This window comes from Macaca mulatta, chromosome 10, assembly GCF_049350105.2.
Source record: "Macaca mulatta isolate MMU2019108-1 chromosome 10, T2T-MMU8v2.0, whole genome shotgun sequence".
NCBI classification, from domain to species: domain Eukaryota; kingdom Metazoa; phylum Chordata; class Mammalia; order Primates; family Cercopithecidae; genus Macaca; species Macaca mulatta.
In genome coordinates, this window is record NC_133415.1 from 10,736,549 (window position 1) to 10,751,033 (window position 14,485).

At 42.0% G+C, this 14,485-nt stretch overlaps 1 protein-coding gene across 5 annotated transcripts in view; it reads left to right on the forward strand.

The window, feature by feature from the left end:
- Window positions 1–14,485, forward strand: part of SLC25A17 (solute carrier family 25 member 17) — a 52,976-nt gene that overhangs the window by 17,583 nt on the left and 20,908 nt on the right. For 2 of the 5 annotated variants that reach the window (NM_001257516.1, XM_077948416.1), the window contains 3 exon segments: window positions 6,440–6,500; window positions 10,947–11,013; window positions 13,414–13,565. In NM_001257516.1, the coding sequence (NP_001244445.1) occupies window positions 6,440–6,500; window positions 10,947–11,013; window positions 13,414–13,565 (280 nt within the window). 5 annotated transcript variants of the gene reach the window in all.

Below are 14,485 nucleotides of genomic sequence, written 5' to 3' on the forward strand. Positions count from 1 at the left end.
ATCTGTTGTAGTGGATATCACAAAAATTATGCATGGATCTTTTTTTAAACTTGTCAGCTTTCATTAGTATTAGTGTATTATATGTGGGCCCAAGACAATTCTTCTTCCAGTGTGTCCCAGGATTATCCCTAAAAGGCTGAACATGTGTGCTCTAGGGGATAATCCATTTCCTTGCCTTTTTAGCTTCTAGAGGCTGCCACATTCCCTGGCTAGTGGCTTTTTATGCCATCTTCAAAGCCAGCAATGGTGGGTTGAGTCCTCATCACAATGCAACATTCCCACTACTCTTCTGTATTCCTCTGCTACCTTTTTTTAAGACAAAGTCTCACTCATTCTGTTGCCCAGGGTAGAGTTTAGTAGCACAAACTCAGCTCACTGCAACCTCTGGTTCAAGCAATTCTCCTGCCTCCCAGGTTCAAGTGATTCTCCTGCCTCAGCCTCCCAAGTAACTAGGATTACAGGTGTGTGGCACTATTCCCAGCTAATTTTTGTATTTTTAATAGAGACAGGATTTCACTGTTTTAGCCAGGCTGGTCTCGAACTCCTGACCTCAATTGATCTACCACCTCGGCCTCCCAAAGTGCTGGGATTACAGGCGTGAGCCACTGTACCCAGCCAATAATGCTTTCCTCAGAATAGCAGTTATAAACCATTGTCTTTTTCTTTCCTTCCTTCCTTCTCTTTCTTTTTTCACCTTTTTTATATTTATTTTTTATAGAGACAGGGTCTTGCTATGTTGCCCAGGCTGGTCTCGAACTCCTGGCTCAAGTGATCCTCCTGCCTTGACCTCCCAAAGTGCTGGAATTACAGGGGTGAGCCACTGTACCTGGCCTTGGACCATTTTCTGACAAGACAACAAATGATGCTCACAATCGACACAGACCCGGAGGCTCTCCTGCATGTCAACCATAATCCCACCCTTTTCTCACAGACTCAGTAAAACACTTCAGGCCTGGCACAATGACTGGCCTGAGTCAAGAGACAACCTATACAATAGGAGAAACTATTTGCAAAATATGCATGTGACAAGAGGTTAATATCCAGAATATATAAGCAACTCAACTCAATAGCAAAAACAAAACAAAGCAAACAAACAAAAACCAAGTAAATAATTTAAAAAACGAAAGCTCTGAATAGACATTTCTTAAAAGAAGACATAGAATTGGCCAACAGATATATAAAAAAACTTCAACATCACTAATCATTAGAGAAATGCAAGTCAAAATCACAATGGGATATCACCGCACCCCAATTAGATTGACTGTTATAAAAAGGACAGAAAATAGGGATCCCATTCCTTCACAGGGACCCTGGTAGAACGAACTTGAATGTCTAGGTACCAGAGAGCCCCAAGTACTCACTTGCTCTAGGGTTGGGTGGGTAGATGGGAAAGGATGGATTGTCTCTACCTTCCCTCAACCAGCTGAGGCCCTGAAATCCTCCCTTAGCCAGATTTCAGGACAAAGGAGCACTAGATATTATTAAAAGGACTCCTTTTGCTATTCCTTTGGAACCCGAATTGGGATTGAAAGTGAGAGGAACAGGGCCTGGGCTCAGAAGTGGGATACAAGGAAAGCAGAACCCAGTGTGCCTGTGTCCATGTCGTCTGGAGAAAAAGCTCTTGAGGATATCTAATAGCCGTTATTCGCATCAAAACTCTCTAAGGTCCTCCACCTGTTTTCTCATTTATGGGAAATGAAACATTCAGAGAAAGGACCTGCCCAGTCACCTCAGATGGCTCAGCTGGAAACTAGAAGTGAGATCCGACATAGTGGAAATGTGTAGCATATGGTGAGCCGCCACTTTCCAACTTAGCCATTTAAAAAAACAAAAAAAACTAGCAAATGCTGGTGAGGATACAGAGAAAAGGGAACTCTTGCACACTGTTGATGGGAACGTAAATTGGTACAGCCATTATGGAAACAGTATGGAGGTTCCTCAAAAAATTAAAAATAGAACTACCATATAATCCAGCAATCCCGTTACTGGGTATATATTCAAAGCAAATGAAATCCGCATGTCAAAGAGACCTCTGCATATGTGTGTTAATTGCAGTGCTATTTGCAAAAGAAAAGATGTGGAATCAATGCTTATCTACAGATGAATGGATAAGAAAAATGTAAATATACACAATGGGAATTTTATTCAGCTGTAAAACAGAATGAAATCCTGCCATTTGTGGTGATGTGGATGAACCTGGACAATAAATATTATGTTAAGTGAAATAAGCCAGGCACAGAAGAACGAACACCGCATGATGTTACTCATAAGTAAAATCTAAATTGATTTTATAGAAGTAGAGAATAGAATAGTGGTTACCAGGGGCTAGAGATGGTACGAAGGAGAGGGGGACCAGGAGAGGGTACAAAGTTTCATTTAAGCTGGGTATGATGATGGCACAGGGCTGCAGTTCCAGCTATTTGCAAATCTGAGGCAAGAGGATTGCCTGAACGCAGGAGTTCAAGGCCAACTTGGGCAACACAGGGAGACCCCATCTCTTTAAAAAAAGAAAAGGTTAGCCAGGCGTGGTGGCTCACGCCTGTAATCCCAGCACTTTGGGAGGCCGAGGCGGGCGGATCACGAGGTCAGGGGATCAAGACCATCCTGGCTAGCACGGTGAAACCCCGTCTCTACTAAAAATACAAAAAATTAGCCGGGCGTGGTGGCACATGCCTGTAGTCCCAGCTACAGAGGAGGCTGAGACAGGAGAATCGCTTGAACCCGGGAGGCGGAGCTTGCAGTGAGCTGAGATTGGGCCACTGCACTCCAGCCTGGGCGACAGAGCAAGACTCTGTCTCAAAAAAAAAAAGAAAAAGAAAAAGTTAGACATGAATAAGTTCTGGTGTTCTATTACAAAGTATGGTGATTATAGCAAATAACAATGTTGTGCTTATTTCAGCATAGCTAGAAGATTTCAAATGTTATCACCACAAAGAAATGATGTTTAAAGTAATGGGTGTGGTAATTACCCCAGTTTGATCATTATATAGTGTGTACATGCATTGAAACACCACACTGCACCCCATAAACATGTACAGTTATTACATGGCACTTATAAATAAGTAAATTTTAAAATGTCTCACTCTGGTATTCTTTTAATGCTCATCTACCAATTAGACCCCTTTTTGTTTTTCTATATAGTCCTTTTATATATAAATCTGTTCTCATTATTAATCATTGGAGTAGGGAGGAGGCAGTGGTGGGTTTTCAGCCAACCCTCTTGATCCAGTCTTTCTAGTACTACTAAATTTATAAACCTGTTACTTGGTGTTACTCATTTGAATTTTCTGTTTTTCTTTTCTTTGAGATGGAGTTTCCCACTTGTTGCCCAGGCTGGAGTGCAGTGGCACGATCTTGACTCGCTACCTATTGAGGTCTATTACTACCTCAAGAACTGGCATATGAAAATTCAAATCAGGCCGGGCACAGTGGCTCACGCCTGTAATCCCAGCACTTTGGGAGGCTGAGGCAGATGGATCACCTGAGGTCAGGAGTTCGAGACCAGCCTGGCCAACATGGTGAAACCCCTTCTCTACTAAAAATACAAAAATTAGCCAGGCGTGCATGGTGGCAGGCGCCTGTAACCCCAGCTACTCAGGAGGCTGAGACAGGAGAATCGCTTGAACCCAAGAGGTGGAGGTTGCAGTGAGCCGAAATCCTGCCATTGCCCTCCAGCCTGGGCGACAAGAGCAAGACTCCATCTTAAAAAAAGAAAAGAAATGCAGTACCATGCGATAGAAAACCAATGCCAGAGCCGTAATAAACTTAATAAGCTTTCTCTAACTTTCCAGCTCCCGTTTTTCTTGGAAAATTGCCTCCTGAAGATGAGCAAGGATGCTGGATGCAAGGATTTGTAGGATTTATAAAGCTTTGTGGGTTCAGTGTTTTGTGAAACATTGAATATCATTTAGTCGTTGAGTATCATTTCTTGAAACATTGAATATCATTTAATCATTTATCATGACTAGAAAAGAACATTTATGTTGGGGTCATCAAAACATAAATAAGTGAAAGTACAGTGAATTGAATAAATGTTTAATTGAGAATCTAGGATGTGCACAGGTATAGAATGAATATTCTCACAAATTAGCAGAAGAGTTGGATTTCACTGTAGTATATGTGCTGAAAGAGCCATAAATAAGTGCTACGGCATCCTAAGGACTGAACAACCAATTGTAAGCTGATACGTAGGGAGAGGTAAAATTTAATATGTGTTTTGAAGAATACAAATATTAGAATATTCTCCCTTGTCTTGGAGGCTGACCTATTTAAATTGATAATAGGCCTTCCAAATTTTCTTATTTATCGTTAAAGTTGACTTAGTTCCTAGTTATTTATCTTGATTTATGTATATGTATGTGTGGTGTGTGTGTGTATATATATACACACACACTTTTTTTTTTTTTTTTTTTTTTTTGAGACAGAATCTTGCTCTTTTGCCCAGGCTGGAGTGCAGTGACGTGATCTCGGCTCACTGCAACCTCCACCTCCCTGGTTCAAGCAATTCCCCTGCCTCCGCCTCCCGAGTAGCTGGGATTACAGGCATGTGCCACCAGGCCCGGCTAGTTTTTTTGCATTTTTAGTAGAGGTGGGTTTCACCATGTTGGTCAGGCTGGTCTCAAACTCCTGACATGATCTGCCCACCTCGGCCTCCCATAGTGCTGGGATTGATTACAGGCATGAGCCATCGTGCCTGGCCCTTTTTCAATTTTTTTTTCAATTTTTTTTTTTTTTTTTGAGACAGAGTCTCGCTCTGTCCCCCAGGCTGGAGTGCAGTGGTGCAATCTCGGCTCGCTGCAACCTCCACCTTGTGATTAAAATATTGTATGAAGCCAGGTGCAGTGGCTCACACCTGGTACTCCCGCACTTTGGGAAGCTGAGGCCAGAGAATCACTTGAGGCCAGGAGTTTGAGGTCAGCCTGGGCAAATATAGTGAGACTCTGTCTCTACAAAAAATAAAATGAGCTGGGTGTGCTGACACACATCTGTAGTCCTAAATACTTGGAATGCTGAGGCAGGAAAATTGCTTGAGACGAGGTGTTCAAGGTTACAGTGAACTATGATCTCGCCACTGCACTGCAGACTAGATGACATAGCAAGACCCTGTCTCTAAAATAATTAACTAATTCATTAGTTATTTTTTTTTGTAACCATTATTAGATCAGCAGTCTGAAACTTGCTATACCAATGGGTATGCATCTGGGTTGAGAACCATAAACCAAAATGGAAGTTTCATGCATGTAGGTTTCATCCCTAAATATATGCTTGTGGTTTTTATATATGACCTTCTGAGTGGAAAGACTGTTGTTTGCTTGTTTTTTTCATTGATAATTTGTGTCATTGTGTTATCCTGGATGAGCTTAAAGAATTGTTAGCAAAGAGATTGTTCCTATTTAATTTAAAACACAAGCAAACCACTATTTCAAAGACAATATGATTCTTACATGTCCTTTCACTTTGTGGTGAATGTATGAAGCACAGAATAAAAGTATGTATCTGTTTAATTACTGGGTATTTTCGTTTTGGGGGTTATCAGGGAGTGCTCATGATAGCAGAAACTGACCTGTAGAAGGTTAAAAATCCATTTGCCTTCTATCTTTGACATGTGTTCTAGGTTGCAAACCCCTAAGTTTGTCATATGCAGGGAAATACGTTTTCTTTTTCAGTGTCTGAGAGGAGAGAAAGAGGAGTTTTCTTCTGAACAATTAAGTACTTCTACTAAAGCATAGTAGAAGCTTCAACATTACTAATCCTAATAGATTAAAATATTGTATGCATTTGTTCACTGAAAATCTGATTTCATCCATTGCTAATAATAAACTTTTGTTCATTTAAAAGTTGTGACTCCCAGCCAGGCACAGTGGCTCCCGTCTGTAATCCCAGCACTTTGGGAGGCCGAGGTGGGCAGATCATGAGGTCAGGAGTTTGAGACGAGCCTGACCAACATGGTGAAACCCCATCTCTACTAAAAATACAAAAATTAGTCAGACGTGGTGGCAGGCGCCTGTAATCCCAGCTACTCAGGAGGCTGAGGCAGGAGAATCGCTTGGACCTGGGAGGCGGAGGTTGCAGTGAGCCGAGATGGCACCACTGCACTCTAGCCTGGGCAACAGAGCGAGACTCCATCTCAAAAAATAATAATAATGTTGTGACTCCCAGCCTGGGCAACAAAGTGAGACCCCCATCTTTACAGAAAAATATAAAAATTAGCCAAACATGGTGCTGTGCACCTGGATGGTATGTGCTTGTAACCCCAACTACTTGAGAAGCTGAGGTGGCAGGCAGGATCACTTGAGCCCAAGAGTTTGAGGCTGCTGTAAACCACACCGATGCCACTGCACTCCAGCCTAGACAACAGAGCAAGACCGTGTCTCAAAAAAAAAAAAGTTGTGACTTACTATGTTTGTAATACTGTCATGGCCTTTTTCAAACTTTTCAGGGAAGCGTGACAGCAATGACAGTGTTTTTTCCCCTGGATACAGCTAGACTTCGACTTCAGGGTGAGTATTTATCTTTTGTAGAAATCATATTCCTACTCATTTGGTGTCAGGAAGCAAACGTTTTCTCTAGTAATTTCTTTTTTTCTTCTTCTTCTTCTTCTTTTTTTTTTTTTTTTGAGACGGAGATTTACTTTTGTAGCCCAGGCTGGAGTGCAATGGTGTGATTTTGGCTCACCGCAACCTTCGCCTCCCGGGTTCAAGCGATTCTCCTGCCTCAGCCTCCCAAGTAGCTGGGATTACAGGAACCTCTTTTTTAGTAGAAATGGGGTTTCATCATATTGGCTAGACTGGTTTTGAACTCCTGATCTCAGGTGATCTCCTGCCTTGGCCTCCCAAAGTGCTGGGATTACAGGCATGAGCCACTGCACTCAGCCTTTTTTTTTTTCTTTTTTAATGTATGTGTGATTTTATTTTTTTAGGAGGGATAGGGTTAAGGGGGAACAAGTTTTGACTGAGAAAATAAACTTTTCAGCTGAAACTGTATCCCAGAAGTTTGAAATAAGTTGTAGAAGCGGGAGAAGATAGATACCTGGTAGACTGGGGCCTAAAGTTGCCACCCCCTTTCCCACTCTAGAGGCCCCTTGACTTCCTGCTCCAGATTACAGTGGGGAAGGAAGCTTTCACTCTTTCTTCTGCCCATCGATGATCTGAAAGAGGCAGATGGGGAAAAGGCTCTGAGGAACCAATGGTGCACATCAGGCCATGTTACTTTGTCTGAGATGAGTTCTCTAACACCCAGGGTAAAGGGTGGACTGTAGCTGTATGGACTCAATTTGCCTCCGACCTTTTCCAGAGCTTTTTGCCCAGTTGTTGCTGACAACTGATGACAAGACAGGCGAAGATCAAGGCCACATCAACAGCCCCTTCGAATTTCCAGAGCAGGTGTATTTCTATCAGAGCTAAGCGGGGAGCTTTCAAACTCATTCCTTAGATGAGCTGTTTGCGATTTTCTCCACACACCCTGTGAAGCCACACTCTGGGGTGGCTTTAGCCTGGAAGTGAGAATGGGCAGTGCCCCCTTCTATGCAGATCTAAGACGCTCAGGACCGCTGCTCCTCCCGGGGTGCAGGGGCAGTGCTTACTGTACAGCCCTCTTGGAGGTTCCAGGTCAGGGCGGGAAAGCCAGAGGTGCCCATGGGGCAAAGGCTTTATCAGATGTCCCTGTGGCCACAGCAAGAAAAACTCATGTGCTTTTGTTGGCTGCAGAGGAAGGGCTGGCCGGGCATACAGGCCTGGCTCACCTCAGCCTCCACCCCAGTCTAGTGATTTCTGAATTAATCTATGATTTCTGATGCTATAGAGATCCAACATTGACTTTAAATATTGGTCATCATTGTTTCCTTTTTTTTTTTAAGTTTTATTTTCCTTTTCTTTCCAGAAGATATGTTTCCTAATTAACAGTCATTCCTGGATGAGTCATAGCCTCAGCCATTTTCTAATCTAAGAACCTGAGTGGGCTTGCATTAATAATTTTGAATCGTTGACAATCCTTTTCTAAGAAGCCATATGACTTTTTTAAGGCACACAGTGGAGAGTTTTTTGAGGGAGTTAGATGGTCTCAAAAGAAGAGGCAGGAACATACTGGAGCCACATACTCAGTGCCATTGCTAATGTAGGCATGTAGTCCTAATCTGCCTTTGCAGCTTCATAGTACTCTACAACTCACTGTGATTCTTGCCTGTTTTTTCCTCAGATTTGTTCAAGTTGAAATTGTAAACCTATGCCAGAAATTGCATGAAGAGATGAGTAAGATTAGCTTCGAATAGTAATAATTCAAAGGTTAAACGCTTCATGCCTACTATTTTTGGTTAATTTTAGAGTTTTTGGATAAATAATTTTATATTATTCAAAAGGCAAAATATATAAAAAGGTACACAGTGCAGTGAAAATGCTCACTCTTAGTCTGCCCTGTCTCCCTTTCCTCTTCACTGCAGGTAACATGTTTATCAGTTTCTTGAGTAGCCTTGCAGACTTTCTTCATGGGATAACAAGCAAATAAGAATATATAGTCTTAATTTTCTCTCTTTTTTACACAAACAGCATACTTTACATGCTGTCCTGTACTTTGAACTTTTCACTTAACAATATGTTTTAGATGCCTTCCGAATCAGCGCATTGGGAGCGTCTTCGTCTGTCTTACAGCCGTGGAGTGTTGCATGGTGTGAATGCACCATAATCTGTGTCACCCTTCCCCGTTGTAGATTCTTGGGTTGTTTCCACCCTTTTGTTATTACAGAAATGATGTAAGAATAGATTTGTTCCTATGCCACGTTGTTTCTGTGAATTCTATGGGATAAATTCCCAGATGTAGGATTACTGCATTGAAGGGTAATTGTGTTTGTAATTTTGATGGTTATTGCCAGATTGCCTTCTTTTTTTTGAGACAGTCTCTCTCTCTGTCGCCCAGGTTGGAGTGCAGTGGCGTAATCTCAACTCACTGCAACCTCCGCCTCCTGGATTCACGTGATTCTCCTGTCTCAGCGTCCCGAGTAACTGGGATTACAGCCTTGCGCCACCCTATCCAGCTAATTTTTGTATTTTTAGTAAAGACGGGGTTTCGCCATATTGGCCAGGCTGGTCTCAAACTCCTGACCTCAGATGATCCACCCGCCTCGGCCTTCCAAAGTGCTGGGATTACAGGCGTGAGCCACCGCGCCCGGCCTCAGATTGCCTTCTATAGGGGTTTGGCCAGTTTGCCATCCCACAAGCCATACTGGTACCAATTTTAATTCTTAGGAAATTGGTTAATTTGCATATTTTATGTTCTAAAATTGCTTTTCAGGTATGGGTAGGAAATTTGAGGTTAGTTAAGGTGAGTTTTGTTTTCAGTGAGAATGCCAGGAAAAACACAGTCCTCATCCTTTTGAGACTTTTTATTTTTTAGATTAGGAGACAGAACACAAGGCTAAAACCCTTTAAGAAACTTGAATTTTAGGTTGGACATGGTGGCTGATGCCTGTAATCCCAGCACTTTGGGAGGCCGAGGCGAGTGGATAACAAGGTCAGGAGTTCGAGACCAACCTGGCCAGCATGGTAAAATCCCATCTCTACTAAAAAAAAAAAAAAAAAAATTAGCTGGGCATGGTGGCAGGAGCCTGTAGTCCCAGCTACTCAGGAGGCTAAGGCAGGAGAATTGCTTGAACCCAGGAGGCAGAGGTTGCAGTGAGCTGAGACCACACCACTGCACTCCAGCCTGGGTGACAAAGCGAGACTCTGTCTCAAAATAAAAAAAGAAAAAAGAAACTTGAATTTTAATACTGGCTTTGCTGCCATCCACATCTGTCCTTCCAGCTTTTGTGTCTATAGCCTCTCCTATAAAAGGTAGAGAGTAATTTATTTCCTCTCTGCTTTATAAGATGCTAAAATGAGAAAATATGTACATTAATTGAATAAAACAAGAGAGCTTTATGAAATACAAGAAATATATTAGGCTTGGTGCGGTGGCTCACGCCTGTAATCCCAGCACTTTCGGAGGCTAAGGCAGACAGATCATGAGGTCAGGAGATCAAGAACATCCTGGCTAACACAGTGAAACCCTGTCTCTACTAAAAATACAAAAAATTAGCCGGGTGTGGTGGCGGGCGCCTGTAGTCCCAGCTACTTGGGAGGCTGAGGCAGGAGAATGGTGTGAACCCGGGAGGCGGAGCTTGCAGTGAGCCAAGATTGCGCCACTGCACTCCAGCCTGGGCAACAGAGCAAGACTCCGTCTCAAAAAAAAAAAAAAGAAATTGCTTCTGTCATGTCTTTTCCTTTGGAAATTAGGAATTACATTAGATTGCTTTATGGTTCATGAGTAACAGATGAAGGCCAAGGGATCTGCAGTGGGAATTTAGCACATGGTCACACAGGCGGATCATTTAGTTCTGGGGCAACCTAGGGAGCTCAAAGGTGAGGTAAATGGCATTTTAGTGAAACTTGCTGATGCTGACAATTATAATTCTCAAAGGGTTTAGTTTAAACATACACAGGTCAGGTGTGGTGGCTCATGCCTGTAATCCCAGCACTTTGGGAGTCCAAGGCATGAGGATCCCTTGAGCCCCAGAGTTTGAGACCACCCTGGGCAATATAGTGAGACTCCGTCTCTAAAAATATTAAAAAATAGACGGGGCACAGTGGCTCATGCCTGTAATCCCAGCACTTTGGGAGGCCGAGTTGGGCAGATCACCTGAGGTCAGGAGTTCGAGACCAGCCTGACCAAAATAGCGAAACCCCACCTCTACTAAAATACAAAAATTATCTGGACATGGTGGTGTGCACCTGTAATCCCAGCTACTTGGGAGGCTGTGACAGGAGAATAGCTTGGACTCAGGAGGTGGAGGTTGCAGTGAGCTGAGATCACGCCACTGCACTCCAACCTGGGTGTCAGAGTGAGACTCTGTCTCAAAAAAAAAAAAAAAAAAAATTTAATTAATAAATAAAATAAACATGCATTGTTTGGTCTTGTAGTTGATGAGAAAAGAAAATCCAAAACTACACACATGGTGCTCCTGGAGATCATTAAAGAAGAAGGACTGTGAGTACTAACTCATTTCACCTTTGTTAAACAAAGCAACTTGTTAGGAGATTCCTGTGCCTCCAGTAGAGTTATGCTTACTTTCTATCTATTCTCATAGCACTATAATGTTGTAAATTTATAATTGCCTGATTTATAAGTACATAATTGTTTTCAGTTTCTTAAAGATCTGTAGTAAGGCATTTGATTCTTTTTATTTATTTATTTTTGTACAATATTTATCTTAAGCCATTTGATTCTTGATCATGGAGTCTTCCATGAAACTAAAATGTATTGTTTTATATACAGTAAACAGAAAAAAATATAATAGTTGTTTAGTTCATTCCTGTCAGGTGCATTAAGACAGATGATGTACTTCTTTTTTTTAGCTTTTTATTGGAAATAATTTTAAATTTACAAAAATTTGCAAAACTAAACTTAGTACAAAGAAGACAAGTATATGCTTTACCCAGATTCATCTGTTAACATCTTTTCCATTTTGTTTTACCATTTTTGCTCATGCTCTCCCTCTCCCACCTCTCTTTTCTCCTTACTCACACCACACACAAATTTTCTCTGAATTATTTGAGAGTAAGTTACATACATCAAAGCCTTTAGCCCCATGATGTTGACACTTTTAAAGAATACAGTCCGCCTGTAATCCTAGCGTTTTGGGAGGCCAAGGCAGGCGAATCACCTGAGGTCAGGAGTTAGAGACAGCCTGACCAACATGGAGAAACCCCATCTCTACTACTGGGCATGGTGGTGCATGCCTATAATCCCAGCTACTGTGGAGGCTGAGGCAGGAGAATCACTTGAACCTAGGAGGTGGAGGTTGCAGTGAGCCAGGATCACGCCATTGTACGCCAGCCTGGGCAATTTGGCCGGGCGTGGTGGCTCAAGCCTGTAATCCCAGCACTTTGGGAGGCCGAGATGGGCGGATCACGAGGTCAGGAGATCGAGACCATCCTGGCTAACATGGTGAAACCCCGTCTCTACTAAGAAATACAAAAAATAGCTGGGCGAGGTGGCGGGCGCCTGTAGTCCCAGCTACTCGGGAGGCTGAGGCCGGAGAATGGCGTGAACCCAGGAGGCGGAGCTTGCAGTGAGCTGAGATCCGGCCACTGCACTCCAGCCTGGGCGACAGAGCGAGACTCCGTCTCAAAAAAAAAAAGAATGTTTCTCATTTTAAGTTTGCCTCACATTTCCTCATGATTCCATTGAGGTTGTACATTCTTGGCCTGAATAATGCACAGGTGATATTGTGTCCTCAAGGTATCACATCTTGACTCACATATTGTCTGCCTGCCCTTGGTTGGCTAATTATAATTTCTTTTTTTTTTTTTTGAGACGGAGTCTCGCTCTGCCGCCCAAGCTGGAGTGCAGTGGCCGGATCTCAGCTCACTGCAAGCTCCGCCTCCCGGGTTCACGCCATTCTCCTGCCTCAGCCTCCCGAGTAGCTGGGACTACAGGCGCCCGCCACCGCGCCCGGCTAGTTTTTTGTATTTTTTAGTAGAGACGGGGTTTCACCGTGTTAGCCAGGATGGTCTCGATCTCCTGATCTCGTGATCCGCCGGTCTCGGCCTCCCAAAGTGCTGGGATTACAGGCTTGAGCCACCGCGCCCGGCCTGCTAATTATAATTTCTTAAATTTGATTTGGCCACTGTGCGATTACTTTTTTCTTCTCTTGCAACTGTAAGCAGTCTATGTGGAGATACTTTAAAACAATACAAATATCCTGCGCCTTGTCAACATTTCTCCGCTAAATTTACCACGAAGTTGCAAAATGACAACTTTCCAACTCCAGCATTGCCTCCACAGTGGCAATTTTACCAGTGTTGGCATTCTGCTATAAGCAGGACTTCCCCTTCTCCTTCATTTATTTATCTACTTATTATTGGTATAGACTCAGAAATGTCTATTTTTCAGTGGTTTACAATTGATTACTTAATTATTTTGGTATTCAAATTGCCCCAGATTTGGCCTGTAGCCAAATCCTGTGAGCTCCTGTGCCCTTATGAATTCCATCTTTTTTTCTTTTTCCAGTACTTATTTTCTATAATTACTTCATTTTAACTGTTCTTGCCCTGTCATAAAACATGAATGGTACTCTATTAACTAACAGCCATAAGGAAGTTGTCTCTAATTTTATATACCATTGTTACTAAAGAAAATTAAGGGAGGGAATTAATAAATCAGTCACACTTTGTGTTGTTTCTTTGGTATCATTAGTGCTAGAATAGATTCCTTGATTTGGACATCCTTCAGAATGTGAGGTGTTTGTACAGTTTGGAGTCGCTTGTATTCTTGTAGGAGTGAAGCTTGAGACCATGTGAGTGATGGTCAGCCTTTCCTAGGATTTCTCTGCCAATTTCTAATTTGTCCATGACCTTTACTTTGCTTATTGTGTTTTTCCCCTAGCCTGGCACCATATCGAGGGTGGTTTCCAGTGATTTCCAGTCTCTGCTGCTCCAATTTTGTCTATTTCTACACTTTTAATAGCCTCAAAGCAGTCTGGGTCAAAGGTCAACGTTCTACCACTGGAAAAGATCTGGTAGTTGGGTTTGTTGCAGGTAACAAGGTTTTCTGGGTATAAAATGTTTTTATATTTACCTTGTGGTTTTACATACTCTAAGAGGTTATTTAGCCCAAACTAATGCTTACAAAGAATATAGCCAGTTTTCCAACTTGGTCTTTTTTTTTTTTTTAATGTGTTAGAAAACATGTGACATAAAATTTACCATGTTAATAATTTTAAGTGTAAGATCAGTAGTGTTAAATATGTTCACAATGTTGTGAAACAAATCTCCAGTACTTTTGCATATTGCAGACCTGATTCTATTCTCATTAAACTCCCCTTTTCCCTCTCCCTCAGCCCCTAGTAACCACCATTCTACTTTCAGTTTCTAAGAATTTGACTACTTTAGATACTTGATACCAGTCGAATCATATACTACTTGTTTTTTTTGTGACTGGCTTATTTCACTTAGTATAATGTCTTTGACTTTCATCCATGCCATATAGCATGTACTATGACTTCCTTACTTTTTTATGACTGAATCCATTATATGTGTATAATGGATCACATTCTGTTTATCCATTCATCTGTTAATGGGCACTTAAGTTGCTTCCATCTTTTCACTATTGTGAGTAGTGCTATGAAAATGAGTGTGTAGCTATCTATTTGAGAGCCTGCTTTCCATTCTTTTGGATATATACCCAGAAATGGGATTGCTGGATCATTTGGAATTCTGTTCAGTTTTCTCGGGAACCTCCATACTGTTTTCCATAACACTGTAACATTTATAATCCCACCAACAGTACACAGAAGTTCCCATTTTTCCACATCCTCGCTAACACTTATTTTCTGTTTTATGATAGTAGCCATCCTAATGGGTATGAGGTGATATCTCACTGTGGCTTTGATTTGCATTTCTTTGATGATTAGTGATGTTGAACATCTTTTCATATGTTTGTTGGCCATTTGTATATT